Below are 22,384 nucleotides of genomic sequence, written 5' to 3'. Positions count from 1 at the left end.
TGGGTAATTTGTCCCCTTGACATGGCACCTATACGCTATAATTAAAAGGAAAAGGAGAGGCTAAAGATCTCCTCCAAATTTGTGTTGTTATGTGGTTGTCTTTTTAATCATTCCATTAAATATTCCATCTCTAATCTCTCTTAAGCATATCTTGTTGATAAACGAACCCACCAACTGAAACTCAACTTGTGTTTGATTCGTTAAAAGCTAATTCAGTATTAGTTAACGCATTCAGATCAAGCTTGAACAATTACAAAGCTCATCTAGAAGGGTTTACAAAAACTCTAGGACAATGTAAAAAACGAAGCCACTCGTGGTCGACTTGAATGAAGCTTGTTAATTTGAGATTAGCTTGAAAGCTTTCTAAGTCGAACTTCAATTCATGTTAGAAGTTAACCAAGTCTTTTTAGACCAAGTATTGAGCTTGACTCGGCCTGTTTACTGCATGAGCTTTGTTGGATAATGACTGAGATTGTAGTAAAGGGAAATGTATTTATCAAATTTAGATTATATTACTGTATGTTTTAGATTGTAAATTCTACGTTCTTGTAGAAGCAGATAAACTTGTTTAATATAACCATAGAATTATGATTTGCTAGGGTAAAACCTATTAGTGTTCAATGAAAATCAGCTTTCAAAATACTTAGGATCTAAATAAAAACACCCCAAAACTCAGCTTCCTAGAATTAGAAGCCCGCACGGGATTCCTTAGGAGAAGCACCGTGTATATGTATATTGACAGAGATACAAACATATTTAAATGATATAGGTCAGTGATTATGAGAGACATTGAAATGATCTGGATAAGATTTTACCACCAAATCCAGTATTTCTATGAGAGCACCACCATAATATACTGTTAATAATAATTATCTTACATCACTCCATTTGAATTAAAGCCTGACATTGAGGACCCGGGAGGAAAAAGGTGGAGAGTTATCAAATATCAAAGCAGTGAAATTGGTCATGAAGGGTTAGTTGGAATGTGGTTGCTCCAAGTCATGAGGATCTACAAAGGAACAAGATACTCTTCAAGGGACTGGATGGTCCTGTCCACTCCAGGCCATTTCCGAGTCCGTTTTGATGATCGAAACCGTTGATATTTTAGATCTCGTCGAGAACATTAGGCACATCAAAATTCAAAACTATACATATATACATATTCAGTTTTTTTTTATATTTATATTTATATTTACATTTACATATATAGTTTTGAAACACATTTACACTTTCATTATACATAGACATGTATATATATAAGTTATTGAGTAAGGTCTACTAGCTAAGTGAGCAGCTACACATAAGTAGTACTTAATTTCCTATCAATTGTTACTTTGGTAATTATACCAACATTCTAACTGAGTGAAATGGCCATTGGGGCCTGGGACCAAACTACCCGTGGGAAGTATGATCTGGCCCATCGCGGACCTGTTGACTTGATCGGAGCCGTTGGTTCTGTTAGGGTCGTTTAGTTGATCGCTCGTGAAAAAAAAACAACTTAAATGGATCGGACATTGACAGACACATGATCATAACATACATTTTTGGTAAAAAATTGAATGGTTAAAATAACTGCGAGAGTAGACCATAAGCTTGTAAGTGCTTGGATCATGTCCACTTAAAATATTTGCATGAGGTGGACACCTCTCTTCAAGCGAACAATTTCGACAATTTCGATCATAAAATCAGATCTCGGGTGGGTCCCATGAAGAGAGCCCTGCTGTGACTTTCTCACTGCATCGTGCAACTTGGGCTAGCTTGTTAGAATCTAGAGTACTATTCCCATCGCTTTGTTTCATCGCTTTCCCTGTTGCGGCGCACAATTTTATCGTCTATCTCGACAATTAATGGTCCAGAGCAGTAAAATAGAGCGGTGGGGTAGACTTTTTGTAGAACCCAATGAACCTGATCAATAAATAATTCCACGAGATTGTCTTGTTTCCGACTGTGCTGTAAATAACCTGTTTACATCACCAACCAATCACAGCCGTCCAAAAGTATTTTGGATGGTCCGACACTCTTCCCCGAAAAAGTTCATTAACATCCAGACCGTCTAGAGCACTTTTGGACAGTCACGATTGAGTATTGTAAACACTTATTTACAGCACAGCCAAAAATAAGTTTTTCTCTAATTGAAGAGATACCTCACTTCCCTTGACGAAACAACATTGGTACCCTCGGAACTCGAAACCCGATAAGGTGATAATCATCTCCTACACGTGGAACGTGAACTACATGTAAATTAGTCGGGACAAAATTCTCGAACATCCTGATAGTAAGTGTAGTGGGCCGAAATATCTACAATTTTGGAACATCCAGAGGGGTTGCGGACCAATTCACTTTTTGCTAAGGACACGTAATTCTGTGGACCCATTCGCATCTGAAGCTGCAGGAAGCACCGGGTTCAGAGGCAACCTCCCCGGGCTCAGCAACCAAGCTCGGTGGCCAGGCTCGGCAAGCTCCTCTCCATGGCTCGGCAAGCTCGGTGGAGACCTCCCCAAGCTCGGTGGCAACCTCCTCGGGCTCGGTAGAACCCTTCCCTAGCGTTCAGCGATGTTTTCCTAACGTTAGCTAGTCTTTCCCTAACGTTCGGATATCTTTTCCCTAACGTTCCTAACGCTCGGCTGACATTTCCCTAGCGTTCGGATGTCTTTTCCTTAATGTTCCTGATGCTCGGCTGACATTTTCCTAACGTTCGAATGTCTTTTCCCTAACGTTCGGAGGTCGTTTCCCTAACGTTCGGAGGCCATTTCCCTAACGTTCCTAACGTTCGGAGGTCGTTTCCCTAACATTCGGAAGTCATTTTCCTAACGTTCGACGGTCATGTCCCTAACGTTAGGCGATTATTTTCCTAATGTTCAGCTAAATTCTGCTCCCTAAATATCTAACTTATATCCAAAGGTCTGTTTAGAAGCTTCTCAAAGCTTCTGTGAACAGGTGGAGGACAGGTATGATAAAGCAAATCTCTTGACATGTGACGTCATCCGAACAGTACGATGCACGTGGGTGTACCGCCTACCGGTTCAGCACTCCAAGCCTTGCTTATAAATACAAGACCACTCCCTCATGTGAAAGGGTCTGGAAAAAGAGAAGAGGAACACGCCTCTCTCTCTCTCTCTCTCTCTCTCTCTCTCTTACTAAATTTCTTCTTTCTCCACTTACTGACTTTTTCGTCGAAGCTTCTTCCCGGAGGAACACCCCCTTCCGGTTTGTAGGTACAAGGCTCGATGGCCAGGCTTGGTAAAGACCTCACAACCTCGGTAGAGACCTCCCTACCTCGGTGGAGACCTCCCCAAGCTCGATAGAGTCCTCCCTACCTCGGTGGAGACCTTCCCAAGCTCGGTAAAGACCTCCCAGGTTCGGTAGAGATCTCTTAGGTTCGACAAGCTCCTATCTCAGGTTCGGCAACCACCTCCCCGAGCTCGGCGGCCACCTCCCCGAGCTCGGCGGCCACCTCCCTAAGCTCGGTGAAGCTCGGCGACCACCTCCCCAAGCTCGGCGGCCACCTCCCTAAGCTCGGTGGGAACCTCCCCAGGCTCAGTGGGAACTTCCCCGAGCGCGGTAGAAACCTCTCAGGTTAAGCAGAAACCTCTCCAGATTCGGCGAGCACCCTTTCCAGTCAACAAGGGGAAGAATGGTCATGGGTGATTTCAGCCCCCCACAATTGGCGACTTTGCTGGGGAAATTGTCTCCTAGCTCTCTATGTTGTGGAACTGAACACCATACCTCTCTTTCCCTTTCTTCCACTCTCAACTTTCTAGTCATATCTGGACACACTCCACCAGCGAAAGATTTCAATGACGTCCAAACTCTTCACATAGACGCTCTTGTTGTCACCGTTACCGTTGAAAAATCAACCAATCAACGTGTACTGGTCGACCAAGGGAGTTCGATCGAGGTAATGTTCTACTCAACTTATAAGCGTTTGGGGCTTACCCCAAACCAACTCCGCATTGCTACAACCCTGCTCATCAACTTCACGGGCGCCCTTGTTTGTCCGCTCGGCTTGATTACCTGTCCCGTGCACACCGCCTCCCAAGTGATGATTGTAGTGGCTACTCGTAGTGGACAATTCCCCGAGCCCCTACAATATCCTCCTCGGTTGAGCTTTGTTGCATGGCATGAAGGCAATCGCCATGCACGACTTCTGAGCACCCACGAAGCCAACGTATTGAAGATTGCAGATGAAGAAAGGAAGCTTGGAAGATGCATGTTGACAGGGCTACCAATACAAATGGCACCGGGGCTGGTACTGTGCTCATTTCATCGAGCGAAGCTGCTCGTCCTTCTATAAGCGTAACATTCGGCGAACATTTCCCTAACGTTAGGTGGTTTTTCCCTAATGTTAGGTGGACATTTCCCTAACGTTAGGTGGTCTTTGCCTAACGTTAGGTGGACATTTCCCTAACGTTAAGTGGTCTTTCCCTAACGTTAGGTGGATCCTTAACGTTTGACGGTAATTTACATGTTTGGGCGAAATCCTCATAGCCCTCGGTAATCTACTCGTTCGGGCGAAATCCTCGTAGCCCTCGATAATCTACTCATTCCACTGAAATCCTCGTAGCCCTTAGCACTCTATTCGTTCGGCGAAATTCTCGAAGCCGTCTATTACTGTCAGGCATTTTTACCCCTAGCGTTCGGCGTACCTACGCGAAGCTAGGGTTCAGGCACTTTCATCCCTAGCGTTCGGCATCCCTACGCGATGCTAGGGTTCAGATACTTTCACCCCTAGCGTTCGGTGTTCCTACGCGACGCTAGGGTTCAGATTCTTTCACCTCTAGCGTTCGGCGTTCCTACGCGAAGCTAGGGTTCAGGCAATTTCACCCCTAGCGTTCGGCGACGCTAGGGTTCAGAAACTTTCACCCCTAGCGTTCGGCGTTCCTACGCGACGCTAGGATTCAGGCACTTTCACCCTTAGCGTTCGGCGTCGCGTAGGGTTCAGATACTTTCACCCCTAGCGTTTGGCATTCCTACGAGAAGCTAGGGTTCAGGCACTTTCACCCCTAGGGTTCGGCATCCCTACGCGACACTAGGGTTAAGATACTTTCACCCCTAGCGTTCCGCGTTCCTACGCGAAGCTAGGGTTCAGGCATTTTCACCCCTAGCGTTCAGCGTCCCTACGCGACGCTAGGGTTCAGAAACTTTCACCCCTAGCGTTCGGCGTTCCTACGCGACGCTATGATTCAGGCACTTTCACCCCTAGCGTTCGGTGTCCCTACGCAAAGCTAGGGTTCAAGCACTTTCACCCCTAGCGTTCGGCGTGCCTACGCGACTCTAGGGTTCACGCACCTTCACCCCTAGCTTTCAGCTAGTATGCTTAGGGAAATCCAACGGGATTGTCTATCGTTCGGCCCCTTTTTATTTTCAACTCCTCCTTCAGCTCAGACCGCTGGAAGAAGGAGTTGAGGGGCTATTGTAGTGGGCCGAAATATCCACAATTTCGGAACATCCAGAGGGGTCGCGGACCAATTCACTTTTTGCTAAGGACACGTCATTCTGTGGACCCATTCGCATCTGAAGCTGCAGGAAGCACCGGGTTCAGAGGCAACCTCCCCGGGCTCGGCAACCAAGCTCGGTGGCAGCCTCCCCGAGCTCGGTGGCCAGGGTTGGCAAGCTCCTCTCCATGGCTCGGCAAGCTCGGTGGAGACCTCCCCAAGCTCGATGGCAACCTCCTCGAGCTCAGTAGAACCCTTCCCTAGCATTCGGCGACGTTTTCCTAACATTAGCTGGTCTTTCCCTAACGTTCGGATATCTTTTCCCTAACGTTCCTAACGCTCGGCTGACATTTCCCTAGCGTTTGGATATCTTTTCCTTAATGTTCCTGATGCTCGGCTGACATTTCCGTAACGTTCGAATGTCTTTTCCTTAACGTTCGGAGGTCGTTTCCCTAACTTCGGAAGTCATTTTCCTAACGTTCGACGGTCATGTCCCTAACGTTAGGCGATTATTTTCCTAATGTTCAGCTAAATTCTGCTCCCTAAATATCTAACTAATATCCAAAGGTCTGTTTAGAAGCTTCTCGAAGCTTCTGTGAACAGGTGGAGGACAGGTGTGATAAAGCAAATCTCTTGACATGTGACGTCATTTGAACAGTACGATGCACGTGGGTGTACCGCCTACTGGTTCAGCACTCCAAGCCTTGCCTATAAATACAAGACCACCCCCTCATGTGAAAGGGTCTAGAAAAAGATAAGAGGAACACGTCTCTCTCTCTCTCTCTCTCTCTCTCTCTCTCTCTCTCTCTCTCTCTCTCTCTCTCACTAAATTTCTCCTTTCTCCACTTACTGACTTGTTCGTCGGAGCTTCTTCCAGGAGAAACACCCCCCTTCGGTTTGCAGGTACCAGGCTCGGTAAAGACCTCACAGCCTCGATAGAGACCTCCCCAAGCTCGATAGAGGCCTCCCTACCTCGGTGGAGACCTCCCCAAGCTTGGTAGAGACCTCCCAGGCTCGGTAGAGATCTCTCAGGTTCGGCAAGCTCTTATCTCAAGTTCAGCGACCACCTCCCCGAGCTCGGCGGCCAATTCCCTAAGCTCGGTGAAGCTCGGCGACCACCTCCCCAAGCTCGGCGACCACCTCCCTAAGCTCGATGGGAACCTCCCCAGGCTCTGTGGGAACTTCCCTGAGCTCGATAGAAACCTCTCAGGTTAAGCAGAAACCTCTCTAGATTCGGCGAGCACCCTTTCCAGTCAACAAGGGGAAGAAGGGTCATGGGTGATTTCAGCCCCCCACAGTAAGAAGATTAATGCTCGCTCCATCCCAAAATATTTATCATGTCCATCACTCAAGACAAGAATTTCAAAAAAAAATGCAATTTTCTTCCAAAAAGAAATTCAATACATTTGTGGCAAATGAATAGTATTCATTGATCATATCTATTAATTTGTGGAAAAAAGTCTAAAAATTTTCATGACAAAATAAAAATTACCTTTTTTAAGTATCCGTTTTGCATGATGGATAAACTTTTGGGGGGCGGGAATAGTATATAGGAAGAGATATGGGTAATTAATGCAACATTCCAACTTGCTGAAATATAATGGAATTTGATCCATTGGGTGTGAGAGTCCAAATTTGAATTGTCCATTGCTGCAATTAATGGTTCAGATTTGGTCTGAACTATGGATTATACCAATCTATGATCCAGAATTGAAATTTCCCATCCAGTAGAATTGAACTGTACCGTCCAGTCCAAAACTTGGATTGAAGAGAATCCGAACACAATACAATACTCGAAGTTGTTAACAAATTGTCAATTAATGGCCTAAAGTGTAAAAGCACTTTGTATTGACGATCATGGTTGGATATAGGCTTAATTCCATATCTTTAGGTTGTAAACAAAGGATCTAATTCTAATTCTAATTCTTCCACCAAAATCTTTGAAAGTCAATTTTCCACTTAACTCAAAACCATTTAGTGCATGTCTAATCTCCAACCGTCCCACCTTTGAGAAAACAGAGTGAATCATGCTTTTTATAATAGAGTTAATCATGCTTTTTAATATATATATATATATAGACACAAACACATACATACATGCAGTCATTTTCAAATGAGGTCCTTAAAATAAGGACCTCTCCATTTCTCGATCAAATTTCGATGATCCGAGCTGCTTAATGTGTACAGAATGTGATTTTAAAGGTTACTCGTGTGAAATCGGCAAAAAATATGACCGGGAAGGGTTTCATCCGAGTAGTTTCTGTTTGAACATTTCGATAAAAAATAAACAAAAACTACTTAGATGAAGCTCTTCCCGGTCTCTTTTTTTTTTTTTTCTCGCGAGTACCTTTAAAATCACATTCTGAATACTTTAAGCGGCTCGGATCATCGAAATTCGATCGGAAAAAGGAGGTCCGCATTTTATTAAATTAAGATGGTCCTTACGGGAAGTGGACTGTATATACTTTAGCGTAAATTTGAACCCAAAAATTCTGCACATAAACAAAAGAAAACTCACCTCTTTTCTTGTTTTTTATTTTGTCTGGGACCATTGCTTCATATATGGAGAGTATATGACAACAGTATATGCACAGAAAATAGAAAAAAAAAAACATATAAATAACCCGTAGTTTTACGGAAAAAAGAAGAGGAAAAACGTAGTTAACTGGCCGGTTGTAACATGGCATTTGTTTAATTATGTTCGGGAATAGAAAATTTTGTTTTTTTCATCTCGTCAAGAAAAAAAGAAGAAGAAGAAATTATTGTAGTTTTTCGTCATGTCGATGAAAGGAAGTAATGGACAATTTTGGTATATATGATTTTGTTTTTTCAGAATCGTTCAATCAAATGCACTATTAGGACCAGTTTGGTCACGTTTTCATAGTCCAATTGAACATGTTCCATTTTTCTTTTTGATTTGTCTCGCGACCCTAATAGCAACAAATGGTACCCTCTACGTTGGTGAGCTGACTTCTTGCTCAAGGAAAACTTCTTTAACCTTTGTGGTTTTGGGTTTTGAGGGAGGCTTTTAGAGTAATAAGTAGAGAGAGATAGAGAAAGAAAATTTATTAAAGAATGTGCGCAAGGGTTTTGGATACCCAAAACGAACAAGCCCTAGTGTCGCATTTCTTCCCAAAGCTTCTCAAACGAAACATGGTAAGGGGGAAAAAGAGAGCAAAATATTACACCTCACTTCAATCTAGAAAAGCCTTAATAGTATATGTTCACTCAACTTCCTCCAATTGTCTAACCCACCACAAAATTCCAAAGAGAAAACAAGAACCAAACAAGTTCACACAAGTTTCTCAACAAGTCTCAACCCGTACCCCCTCCGTCCCATATTGTAGATTTACTACGAAAAGACGAGCAATTTTTTTTAAATAGAAAAAATAAAGTACTTTTATGCATAATTTTTTAAAATTTTCTTAACACCAAATTAAAGATCTCAATTAGTTCTTTAATTTACCATCAAGAAATTTTAAAAACTACACATGAAAGTACGTACTTCATTTTTTATTCAAAAGTTACACGTGTTTTCTCAATGAACTAACAATATGAGACGGAGAGAGCATAAAAGCCGTCACATGATGAAACATGCATTTGGGTTATCATCACTGAAGAGAGAGGTCAATCTCTCCTCTGGAGCGTTGGGCCCCACAGGGGCAGCTTGTGCAACATTCCTAACAAAGCCAGATGGGGCCCTCTTGTCATAGGCTTGAGTCACATAAGGATAGTAGACTAGATTGTGTGCGATGTATGGCCAGAACTCAGCTCTCTTTCCGGTGCTCTTCACTTTCTTTAACACCTTGTTTGGCTCAACGTAGCCACTGACTGTCACCCTGCTTTGCTTTCGGTTCACATCCACAGTTTTCACACCTAATATCAATCCACGAGAGAGAGGGAGAGAGAGAGACATACTATAATAATTGTGATACTACAACAACTTCAAAAGATGAAATGAATAGACAAGAATATACGGTGATACTAGTTATGCTTTGTATTTCGGTATCATGAATATACGGTATATAGTCTGATTGTATAGTATGTGCGGCATGCCAGGAGATAGCCTATGGTTACGTTAATATAACATGCTTGTCTATTCAAGATAGTTGAATGATCAATTAAATTGGTCAGAAAAAAAAAATGTTCTCTCCACTAAAGCAGGAAACCTATTGCAGCTTTAATTGAAAAAAGAAAATAGAAACACAGAAAGTAAATAGAAATAAGAAATATAACCACCCATTTGACTAAATGTTTTTATTCATTGTTTAGATTTTGCCCCCAAAAACCATGCTAAGATAAATGAATTACACTATCTAAACAAATACGATTCAAAACTTTGAAAGAAACAAAGGACTTAAGACACTCTTGGATGTATGCTCATTTTCCTTGATCTTATCTCAACTTTGGGCTTGAGTTTCAGTATTTCTCCTGACTTTAGGTAGTTATCTATGATGTTTTCTGCTTAAATACAAGAGAGAGAGAGAGAGAGAGAGAGAGAGAGAGAGAGAGAGAGAGAGAGAGATTCACATAAGAACCTTTCATGTTGGTAACAGCATTTTTAACTCTTCTTTCACAGCCATCACAGTCCATTTTCACCTTGATCTCAACTGTCTGAGAAAGTAAACACAAACATCTTTCAAAAAGAAAGAATTGCAGAACAAAGAATAAACACACACACACAGAGACACTAAGCATACATCAAACTAGCTAAGAAAAATTTAACTCATTTAGGCCTACGAATCGTGTAGGTCGTAATCAATATAACTGCATTTCTTTGTTCTTGAAAATGACCTACCTCTCTAAGATGGAGCTAATGAGTACCTGCATTGCTTTGCGTTTGCCTCTTGTGCTGGTCACAGTGCAAAAGTTGGAGAGGTAGTCAAGAGCCCCCATCTTAGAGAGAGTGAGAGATAGAGAGAGATGTGATTTGTGATTTATGATTTAGACCGAGAGACTTGATACTTGTATATATATGTGGCCCAGTGGGTGAGATTTTTATTATAACTCAAGTGTCTAAGCCGGCTTAAGCACGCCTCAACTAAAGCGCTCCTCAATTAATTACTACGAGACCAATTCAACCGTCCATTAACAAGAATCGCCGCAAAGTCTCGTATGAACTAATCCTACAAGAATTGATACCTTTTAAGAGATTTTGAACTTGAAACTCATGAGCAAACCCTACGTCTCAAGCCTTAACCACCAGGCCAACTTGTCCGGGTCATATGTGTGTGAGACGTATAATTAAGCTAGAGAAAGTGCTGCATGTGAAATCATGACAGGGCAACGTTGCTTTTGGACTTCCAGGCTAACCGATCTCTGTTTGGACAATAAGAAAATGTCGCAAAAAGTGCTTTTGTGTTTGCTTTCATTTTCGTTCGATGGCTGTGGCTTTAGCTTTTGAATTATTTATCGATCAAGAATAAAAATAATGGCTCAGTACAGTAGTTTGATTCTAACAACTATAGCTTTAAAATCAAGGTGGTTTTTCTTTAGGTTCTGTTCCCCCTAATGTCATTCCCCAGCATGCATGGTTTCCCTTGAGATTTAGCCCTTGTTTGATCACATAACAATGATTAATTGTTTCGGTCCGACTCAATACACAAAATAACTAAAATCAGCAAGTAAAGAAAATAAGTTAATCAGCACGGGTTAACTAGGATAGAGTAGAGTGAGGATTAACGAATGGCAAAAAAAAAAAAAAAAAGCACGGGTTACCAAATGGGCCCTGAAACAATTTTAAAAAGTGATCAATTTTATGAAATAAACATGGAAGATGGGAGATGCTGCCAAGCATCCCCATGTGGAGCAGTACATAGCAGTCGATCCGGCCGCTCATCTCGACAATCGATGGCTCGAATCTTAACCAAGCAATGAACGGTTCAAATTTGTATGTATTCAAATTCGATCCGAGCTGTCTGTGCCGATATGAATAGCCGGATCGACTGCTGTGCACCCGCTCAGCAGAGAGCTGCCAAGCAGCTTCCCCGGGTCAATGAATGGCAATGTTCCCTTCTCTCGCATGAATAGCGGAGCCTACCATTAATTTTCTCCTTGAGAATGAAGCATTGCTTCCGGACCACTGAGATGCACAATGAAGTGGATGGGAGCATTCAAAACGAATTTGCTAGAGGAAAACTTTTATTGAGAAATTGGTGAAAGAGTTTTGTGAGAAATTATTTGTAATAGTTTAATCGTGCAATTACCTAATTTAAAAAAATAAAAATAAAAAAAGGATTACTGCAAAGGGTATTATTTGCAAGACTAACTTTGAAGAAAAATTAAGCTGTAGTAGTTTAATCGTGTTGTTTTAAAGTTGTGTATACTTCTTGTTAATCTGATAATGAATCTCACTAATTTTCAACCAAACAGAAAGAATATCGTTCACCATCGCTTAGTGAGGGTCAACAAAATCAAACTCCTCAGAACGTGAAACAGCAATAGGGTTAGTTAAAGGAGGAACCGATAAGTCTTCACCGGCCGAAGCACTTGCCACACTCCTCTCGGAGTCCTCGATCAGTTTGAACCCAGGAAACTCCCCCTCCCTCCGAGTAATTAACAGGGAAAAAAGGAAGAAACTAGGGTTACTTGGAGCATATCATATTCTCTGCCAAACCATGGGGCACCTAATTCCTACAGTCTCCAATTCGAAAGAAAAATGGGCAACACACATTAGAAGATGGAGCAGCTGAACTTCCTAACTGGAAGTTTTTGACAATACAAAGTTCAAATATGATCTGGCATAAACTGGTCCACCGCCAACGTAACAGAAGCAAGTTTCATCATCTTATAACAACAATCGATAATACCCAACTCAAATCACTGGTCAGATACAACGGTTTTACACCAACACCACCTACAACTACCTCAAATAACACAATTACCTCTTAAGATGGGTGCAGGAGCATCCTGAGGCCTCCGTATGCAGAGCTCCAATTTAAGCTTCCCAGAAAAACCACGAAAATCACTTGGAACTAGCAGGAACATCTTCAGAGGAAGATGTTCATCCCATCGAGGTATACTCTCCGTGAAAGATTGTAGCCTCACGGAGCTGTCCTCCTTTCTAGCTATGAGATCGTATGAATACCCTCTCTGTGTTGAGCTTGGCGCAATACAGATAACATTTACCACATTTCCCAGAAGTTCAACCCCATGATTGAGAACAAAAGTCGTGCGATCATTTTGCTCTTGAAGAATAAGGTACCTCTGTCCCACACCCAACTCTAACGGGAAGAGGCAGTTGTACTGAAAGCGCTTAGCTGAATTCAAATGGTTGATGCTAAAGTGAAGGAATATATCCTTGGAGGATCCAATAAAGTTGCATCCAGAAAGTGGGCAGGAACATGGCCCATAGATACACATCTTCTCATGGTCATGAATCTTGTTGTAACTCACTGATTCATTGCACCCATACTTGATGTTTATGCATGATATTTTGACCGATTCGATGACCTTCTCAATAGCCCTACAACGGTTATAGCCTATTGGCCAAGAGCAGGAGGGACACTTGTTTCCAAGCTTGATACAACAAGAAGAGCATGCGATATGTCCATTCTCACACTGAATTGCCATTTAGCAAGAGAAAACACATTAGAGTTGTTTGTATTCCCGGATAAGCTTGCTATAAGTAGTCACAAAAGTATCACCGATAGAAGTTAAATGCAATCACATCAAAAAGCAACTACTGCAAACAGCTTCAAATACTATTTATGTGGTCAATCCTCCATGTGAATGCTAATGGTATAGTATATCATGTGGCAATTTTGTCAGAAATTTGTTTCTAATTCTATATCGGGCTTTCATGCTCCATATAGTCTATAGCACTTAGCACCTAATGGCAATCGTACTTATCTGTTTGTTGGGAACCATGCAAACAGAGCTTTTCACTCAATGCCTGAGGTTATACGAACCTAAATGGTTCATTGGAAAAACTAGTAACATTTACAAATTTACAATGTGCAACCACATACAGTTGATGAGAGAGAAAAGTGGAAACTAATATCGTAAAAGTTATTAAGCTTGAAAGAGGACATAAGGAGGCAAACATATAGACCACATTCCTGGTGAGCGATCCAAATGCAACCAGACCCACTCCTTGAATGCTCAGATCACATCATAGTATCATCAGATCTTGTAAAGATCATTCGATATAAGGCTTCAACATAAAAGAGACAAATTCATATTAGCTCATTGCTGTATTGTATATCATTTGCCCATATAATGGCTATCATCTGTACTGATTTAGATGAACGTAAATAGAAAAACATATCCAATTCTCAAATTCCTTATATTTGCCATGACAAAAATAGAGAAAAATGAGGAAATAAAGCTATTATTTAACCCTCCTCGTTGATAGAGAATAAGGAAATAAAGCTATTTTGCATTCTTGAGACCACCATACTTAAATAGACAACAAAATCATGTTAAGGGAGTCCAGAACCCTTTCACTGAATGTTGATTCACATACCTCCCCCTCCTTAGATTGCTTCCAAAACTCATCCATAGAAATAAAAAAAGCACTGATCAGCTTCTTACCACGGTGCCCCATTGCATGCCTTTTGACCATCAAATACACCGAGCAACGAAACCCTATGAAGCACAGATATTCTATTTTGGCCTCCGTATCACGTATCGTATTTGTATCGGATACCGATACTCTCCGGATACGTATCTGATACATTTTTCAAAGTATCCTGCTTTTAGAATTATTTTTTGATATCCCGATACATTTCGGATATGCGCGGATACGTGTTGGATACGCGCGAGGGTAAATATGTTATTACTTAAAATAAATGGGTTAGAATTGCAATTAGAACTATATTTTTCTTCTTCTCTCACCAATCGACACTAGAAACACACGGAAGATATCCTCTCTTTTGTCTCTCATCTCTCTCGACAACCTTGTAAGTCTCTCTCTCTCTCACATCTCTCCCTCTCTCATTGTGTGTATGTATATATAAGTATATAGATACAATTATATAAAGCTAGATGTAAATATATCTCTCTCGGCATGTGAAATGGTGAACTTGTGTAATGGAAAACTTTAAATCATTAATGAAATTAATAATTATATATATAATATATTTTTTATTTACTTTTATATTCCCCAACATATCGTATCCTTTTTTTTGGAAAAATCACGTATCTGCGTATCCATATTGTATCGTATCCGTATCCGTGCTTCTTAAACGAAACCTCGTAAGCTCCCTTTCCTCCCTAGATGGTGTTTCCTCACTTCGCTTGGTTCTCATATTTTGTGGACCAATGTAAGCAAATTCTTCATCATACACAAATTTTTTTTTTTTTTCTGGCTAACCAAAAAGATTAATTAATCTTTATAAAGAATTACAAAGATTAAAAGGATCAAGGGCACCCCGGCACAAAGCCACCCAAAACCTAAGGGAAGGCAAGATGCCAACCAAGCACAAAAGAAAACCCAGCCGAATCCAACTAGGAGGCAGCCACAAACCTAAACAAGCCTCAAAACCAAAAAACAAAATCCCCACCATCAACCAAAACCAAGACAGACCAAGACAAACAGCCGAAGAAAACCGAAAGGCCAAAAACCACATCCCCTAAGTAAGATAAAACTCCCTCTACTAACACCGCAGGAAACAACAACAATATCACCCTAACACCGATTTCCTCGATCAAAAAAAACCATAACCGAAAAAGAAACACCGAGCAGAACCGGAAAGACAAAATCGAAAACAAACCCCTAAACGCTCTTGGCTAAGATTACCTCGCTGATTGCATAGGACCAACTACTCAAGTGAACCACTATTCCTCTCTGTGCTCTAGAAAGCACACTAAGGCTCGAAGCGAACCAAGGCAAAATGCCACTGTAGCAACTTGTAACCCTTGAGGCAAGGTGAATTGGTTGAGGGACAACCAAGGGCTAAGGCGCTGGCCTAATGCACTTCTATAGTTTCTAACTTTGTTCTGCTTGCTTCGTAGCAGCCATTGACGATAAAACCAACTTCAAAGAAGTCATTGGATTCTACCTAAATAGGATTGTACACAAAGCTACAGGGAATTACAGCTCGTATGCGCGCTCATGTGTGTGCGCGTGTGGGGTGTGTTAAAACACAACCCAAATTAAACATCAAAACGCATTGGTGATGAGGCTAATTACTAGGTTCTTAGGATTGTGCATGGCTGGATATTTGGTCAATACGACCTTAATGCTTCCAAATCTACAACATTATATGATCTGTTTGTCTGTCATACTCTTCTGATTTTCAGAATTCTCAAAGTATGTTCTTATATTGAAATTTTGCCAATTTGAAAATCAATTCTTTCTCTACAACTTGTGCAATGCTTCAATGACACGCACAGCTCGACTCACACATCAAATGTCATGTTCAGTGGTTAAACATCACAGCCAATCTGAAGCCATTAAAATGTTGGCTGATAACTACTAGACTGGGGTTTCTCATGAACTGTTGATCCAAATCCCTCTACACCAGCATTACTTTCACACTTTCACCCTTCTCGACCCCACTCCTAACCTTATGCTCAGCCAATATAACATTTGCTTATCATGATGGCCCAATCGAAGCTCTTTTCATAAAGAAAGATTGAATTGGCAGCCTCTCTTAGCTCTCCACCTTTCTCTTACGCTCCCTTGCCAAGAATCATTTTAACTACCACAGTACTTCCGTTTTGGGAAACAAAAATCGACCATGCATGCCCTCGCCAATTAATAGCTTCACCATCCTAACATGCTGCATACCCACACGCATGGATATCCTTTACCTTCTTCTCCACATCGGAAGGCCACTGAAATAATCCAACAAAGTATGATTGCAGCCTTACTTGCCCCGCAAGCCAACTGCCATGCATACCGTTGACCCTCAACAACTAATGCTGTAGCGTCCGCTTCATACTGATAGACTCACAGCCACCTATCACCTTCTACACAAATGCACCCCACTGCCCAAATCCAAAGCTTCTGCACTAGATGAAACAGTCTACCCATTCAATTACTGCCTCAGGAGCTTTGGCCGGGAGTCCATACAATAGGGATTAATAGTGTAATAAGGACATCAATAAAGTTGTGAACTGGCGCTAGGACATTTGGACTGGCTATCCAAATATACCCCCATTGTTAAAAACAAAAGGGGGCGAAAACATTTTACGTTTCGTTAGTGGCGGCAAGCTTCCAGGAGGAATTGGAGGCGCCATCGAACGTGTTCACTAGGAGCAGGCGGCAGCAGGACAACGATGAGGAGGATCTCCGGTGTGGGTGGCGGTCGATTGAGGAGGATCTCGCCGGACGGCCTTCATCTGCGCCACCAAATATACCCCTCGCTTACAAAATGAAGGAGATGCTAGTCGTCCTTTCTAGAATGCCGATTGCCATCTTCAACGGTGAGCATCCGGTTTCCGGTCTTCAACAAAATGAAGGAGATGCTAGTCGTCCTTTCTACACTTTTGTTTTAAATTCAGAAGTCATTATTCAAAAAGATTCCATAAAATTTCGTCATATGGTTGTTCATAGGATTTTTTTTCCAGCCTATGTAAAATTTTATTTATAATTTAAGAATAACTAATAAGGTTATCTCTCCGAAATATGTGCTCCTTATAATTGCAATAAAATCAACAAATATGATTATTTGTCTAAACTTATACACTAATTTTTTTAATAAATATGGTTATCTGTCCAAATCTGTACTTTAGAAAATAAGTTTTGATAACACAAGTTTTTTTTTTAAATTCAAAAGTTATTATTCAAAATTCTTTTCATAAAATTTCATCCTATGATTGTTCATAGGATATTTTTTATTTATAGCCAAACCAAACCAAATCAAACTGAAACTAAGTCTTAAGTCCCAATCAATTGAAACTTTTTTCCTAGTTTATGTTAAATTTTATTTATATTTAAAATAACTGATAAGGTTATCTCTGCGAAATATGTGCTCCCTATAATCACAATAAAATCAACAAATATGATTATTTGTCCCAAAGTTATACTCTATATTTTTTAATAAATACGAATATCTATCCAAATCTATATTTTACGAAATTTGTTTTGAACACAAGTTTTTTTTTTTAAATTCAAAAGTCATTATTCAAAATTATTTTCATAAAATTTCATCCGATGATTGCTCATAGGATATTTTTTTCCAGTTTATGTTAAATGTTATCTATAATTTAGAATAACTGATAAGGTTATCTCTGCGAAATATGTGCTCCTTATAATCGCAATAAAATCAACAGATATGGTTATTTGTCTAAACTTATACTTTGGATTTTTCAACTAATACAGTTATTTGTGTGACAAAGTAATATACCTATAATGTTATTTGATAAACCCAAGTATAGGGATCCCAGGTAACGCACTTACGGATCAAAAAATTTGTACACTTTATTAAAAGACCAACAGGTAAGGTTATTTATGTAAAATTTGTACACTTCATATTCATTCACATTAAGATAAACATATGTGATTATCTGTCTAAATCTATACTATATACTATTCCAAAAAGATTAATAGATAAGGTTATCATAATCATAATTAAGTAGATTTTGTAATTTGTCAAAAAAAAATAGTACAAGTAAACTTATCTTTTCAATTTATTGAAACTCTTGAACATAGATAATCTTATCCATATAAATGTGAAACGTATTACAAATAAGTATAGCATAATCTATACTTTCCCATTCCCCTAAACTCTCAACGTGCTACTCTTTCTCAGAAGGAGTTGCAAAGACTTGTCTTCCAACCTTTATTACTATTATACTATCTCTCACACAACTAGACAACATAGGGGGTAGGGAAGTTGAGTGAAATGTTCAGTGATTAGTCTCTTGGGGAGAGAGAGAGAGAGAGAGAGAGGGAGATATGTTGGCTGCTACGTTTGATTTTTCCGACGCCGACAACCTCCACATGACTTCCGTCTTCTGCAACCATCTCCGGCGCCGGACATTAGCACTGGTCACCGGCGACTGTAATTTGCAAGTGAATTTCCGGCGACTTCCAATGGGACGACAACTCCTGACAATGCTAGTGGCTGGTCAGAGATGTTTGCGGTAGTTTGTGTGGCGAGGGTAATGGTGCAAAACGACGAGGGATGCCGGACTCGGACTCGGACTCGATCGGTCAGAAATGGTGGAAATGGACGAAGCCGGACTCGATCAGGTAGTTTTTTTTTTTCCATCCGTCCGTAACAATGAAAGGCGCCCATGTCCAAGTATTCCCATGTGCTGAGTTGGCATTTTCATTAAAGGCAATTTTGTCTTTTCAGGGACCTTAGACTCCAAAGTATTTTCATTAATGGACTCTACACATTACAGAAATTTAGGCTAGACTAAATGTGAGTTTAGGCATCTACTTTTGGATCTTAGGCTAATTTTCTGTACTGCCTTAGCCTCCAAAACTAGCACATCCAGCTCTCCTAATCTTCCATCCAAGTGCCAACCCAGAAACTCCAATGCACTCACCCAAGATGACAGCTATAGAACTACCTTGTGCATTAAGCCTCCGCAAATCAAGTTTTCTGTTATGGAATCGAGTTTTCTATTACCCACTACCACAAGGTCCAACATCACGAACATAACACAGCCCACCTCTCTCCATCTGCTGCTTATGGTATCAAGTCCTCTCCTCCTTTTGCATTGGTCGAGTCTTTTCAGTTTAAGAAATCTTCACCTTCGGTTCTTGATATTCATATGCAAGGAGTGAAATTATCATAGGGATTATTAATACTTATTAGTATAAAGGCAAAGAAAATTAAGGTGAAAGAGACAAAGGGAGTAATAGAGGGATTGCTCAGCTTTGTGCAAATGGCCAGAAAGCAAATGACTGAGAACAAGACATCAGAAGTGAAGAGCCGATGAGGTATCTCAGCACATGGTAACTTCAGTAGTACTTAGCCAAGGATATGACCTCGGCATCCTAAATCCCCCTCAATGAACAAGGGAAAGATGATACAACATCTTAGTCTGACAAGGATGATAGCTTTTCGAATGGGGACAGAACATGCAGACACACAATTACGGTTACCAAGCGGTAGAGCGTGCACCCCAGAAGTTATCACTTTACATCGCATCAACCAATAAAAAAAGGGGACTGATGTGACAGGTAGCTGCATGGGCATAAGGGCATTATCCAGAGCCGCATGCAAAGATCTCAGAAAAGGATAGTAATGATGACACTTGACCGTGGTTAACAATAGGGTAACCAGCCTGAGGGTGATTAACCAATTCACCGATGAATAGGAGAACCAAATACAAACGAAGGGATTGAAAAACTTGACACTTACTTTGCGAGCAATTACTATCTTTTTCTCACTCACTTCCTACAGATATTTTGAGCGCTCAGACAACTATTCCTTGAGTGATTAACCAATTCGCTGATGAATAGGAGATCCAAATACAAACGAAGGGATTGAAAAACTTGGCACTTACTTTGTGAGCAATTACTATCTTTTTCTCACTCACTTCCTACAGATATTTTGAGTGCTCAGACAACTATTCCTTGAGTGATTAAGTTAACCATCGGAGGGCATTCCGATCGAATGTATCACTGATGGAGTTTTGTCTTACAGAGGGAACAAGTTATTTATCAGATAATCACGTCCTCCAAATCAACACTTAATGAGCAAATCCCACCATTAGTGAGGGTAAAAAAATCAGCATCCACACCACATAATCAAAGACCGAACAAAGCCCTAATACGATTGCACTCAGAGATTCTTTGATCGAGCCCCTAGTCATGGACATCATGATTTTCTTGTAAACGTTGTAGCAACTGTCTGCTCAATCTGTGTTATTACCATATAAATCCTAACAGAACACACTCGGGCAGTAAGACAAACTAAGGAAAAACAGCGCTTTTAGTAAAACAGAAAACCTTAGCCCTTTAGATTGCGAGAAAAGGATAGAAAAGAAAGAGTCCTGGTTTCTCACCAAACAGAAAGGGACCAATAAACAAAAACCCATCTTTGTTTCTAAATTTTCCATCCTTGTCTCACCATTTTCACATCTTCTAGTTATCTTGATAGGATTCTTCTTCCTTTTTCTTTTCTAACCCCATCTTCCAATCCAACGGGGAAAACACCAAACAACAAAGGACCAATTATAACAACAAAAAAACCCATCTTTGTTGGGAAAACCTATTTTTGTCTTTATACAAAAAAATAAAAATCAGTTTGGTTAATGATATTTTACTTTTTATATTCCTTACGTCACACGAACCAATAACCCAAAAAAAATTGACCCAAATCTAACAAATGCGAAAAAAATTGAATAAAGACCAAAAAACTAATCGGGCTTGATTATTTGGCCAATACACTCCTAAATTTCTCAACTTTCTCTCACCATTTTAACATCTTCGAGTTATCTTGATAGGAATCATAGGATTCTTCTTCCTTTCCTTTTCTCGCCCTTGCTTTCGATCCAAAGGGAAAACACCAAAACGAATGGTTCAAAACAAAACATACCTGAAAAACAGGACTATTCAAGGGTTCGAGGCAAATGGGGCAATCAAGCACATCTGGGTCCGTTAGGGTTACGCAAATGGACCCATCTCCACTGGGTCCCGCCGAACCCCGATCGCCAATCGACTGGAAACCCGTGTTAGCCCAATCGGATTCCTCCTCATTGCCTTCCTCTTCACCTTCTTCTTCTTCCTCAGCATGTTCAGATTCTCTCTCTTCTTCTTCTTCATCTTGTTCTTCTCCTTGTTCATCACATTCGGATTCCACTTCTTCTTCTTGTTCCTGTTGGTCTAGGGTTAGGTTTTCCCGTTGTTGTCGTTGGGATTGATAGCATGTTGTTCTTCGTTTCTTGGGCCTTGGACTGCTGGGTCCTTCGTTATCGTCTTCTTCTCTTCCCACCGAGAATTTCGCCATTTTTAATCCCACTTTCCAAATTTAGCGGATTTAAATATATGTGAGGCTGGTATTACAACGGAGGGGCCGTGTACAACTGATTGTGCGGAGACGCCACGGATGAACGCCACGTCTCCTAATGGCTCATCCAGTTCATTCAATTCCCCCCTCTCTCAAATCACTCTCACCCAATTATTTTAATTTTTTGAGACTATTTATATATTATATTACTAAAAAATACGGTTAATAAATTCTGTGCTCCAATTTTCAATCCAATTGAATTAGTGCGAAAATTTTACTATTCTAACCATATTCTTCTAAAATGTTATGTCTCTACGGCTCTCCTCATAATTAAGTATCTACTCTTTATTTAAGATCATATGAAGTAGAAAATTGATTATGAGAGTATTAGAGACAAAAATTTAATTATGACACTTTAGAATAATATGATCAAAATAATAAAACCTTCACACTGGTTCAAACGGATTGAAAATTGGAGCAATTAATTTTTTTGAGACCGTTTATATATTAAAAATATGATTAAAAAATTAAGTATTCTAATTTTTAATTTGTTTGAAGTGGGGCAAATTTCTTATTATTCTGATCATATTATTCTGAAGGGTCATAATTAAATTTTGTCTATAGGGCTCTCATAATTAAGTTTCTGCTTCATATGGTCCCAAATAAAGAATAGATACTTAATTATAAAAGTCTTAGAGACAAAATTTAACTGTAACTCTTTAGAATAAAGTGATCAGAATAATAAAATCTTCGCACTTAATTTTCTTAGACCGTTTATATATTAAAAATATTGTTAAAAAATTAAGTGCTCAAATTTTTAATTCGTTTGAACCGGTGTGAATATTTTATTATTCTAAAATGTCATAATTAAATTTTATCTCTAAGACTCTCATAATCAAGTTTTCTGCTTCATAGGGTTCCAAATAAAGAGTAAATACTTAATTATAAAAGGTCTAGAAACAAAATTTAATTATGACCTTTTAGAATAATATGATCAGAATAATAAGATATTCGCACTTGTTCAATTAGATTAAAAATTAGAACACTTAATTTATTAACCATATTTTTTTGTAATATAAAAAGGAAATTGAA

General features: G+C 40.1%; 2 protein-coding genes across 3 annotated transcripts; both read right to left on the bottom strand.

The window, feature by feature from the left end:
• Positions 1 to 8,489: 8,489 nt before the first annotated feature.
• LOC131302620 (heavy metal-associated isoprenylated plant protein 21-like) lies at positions 8,490 to 10,377 on the bottom strand. Of its 2 annotated transcripts, none has more exons than XM_058329354.1 (3): positions 10,260 to 10,377; positions 9,974 to 10,049; positions 8,490 to 9,311 (listed from the first exon to the last, which is right to left on the bottom strand). In XM_058329354.1, the coding sequence occupies exons 1-3, from the start codon at positions 10,329 to 10,331 to the stop codon at positions 9,016 to 9,018; spliced, it is 444 nt and encodes a 147-aa protein (XP_058185337.1). In that variant the 5' UTR covers positions 10,332 to 10,377; the 3' UTR covers positions 8,490 to 9,015. The 2 variants fall into 2 exon arrangements, with proteins under 2 accessions (XP_058185337.1, XP_058185338.1); XM_058329355.1 differs by having other exon boundaries at positions 10,234 to 10,366.
• A 1,730-nt stretch (positions 10,378 to 12,107) lies between these two features.
• LOC131302619 (E3 ubiquitin-protein ligase SINA-like 10) lies at positions 12,108 to 21,344 on the bottom strand. Its single transcript, XM_058329353.1, has 2 exons — positions 20,882 to 21,344; positions 12,108 to 12,995 (listed from the first exon to the last, which is right to left on the bottom strand). The coding sequence occupies exons 1-2, from the start codon at positions 21,290 to 21,292 to the stop codon at positions 12,303 to 12,305; spliced, it is 1,104 nt and encodes a 367-aa protein (XP_058185336.1). The 5' UTR covers positions 21,293 to 21,344; the 3' UTR covers positions 12,108 to 12,302.
• Positions 21,345 to 22,384: the final 1,040 nt, after the last annotated feature.

This window comes from Rhododendron vialii, chromosome 10a, assembly GCF_030253575.1.
Source record: "Rhododendron vialii isolate Sample 1 chromosome 10a, ASM3025357v1".
Lineage (NCBI taxonomy): Eukaryota > Viridiplantae > Streptophyta > Magnoliopsida > Ericales > Ericaceae > Rhododendron > Rhododendron vialii.
This window is presented reverse-complemented; position numbering and strand designations above follow the sequence as displayed.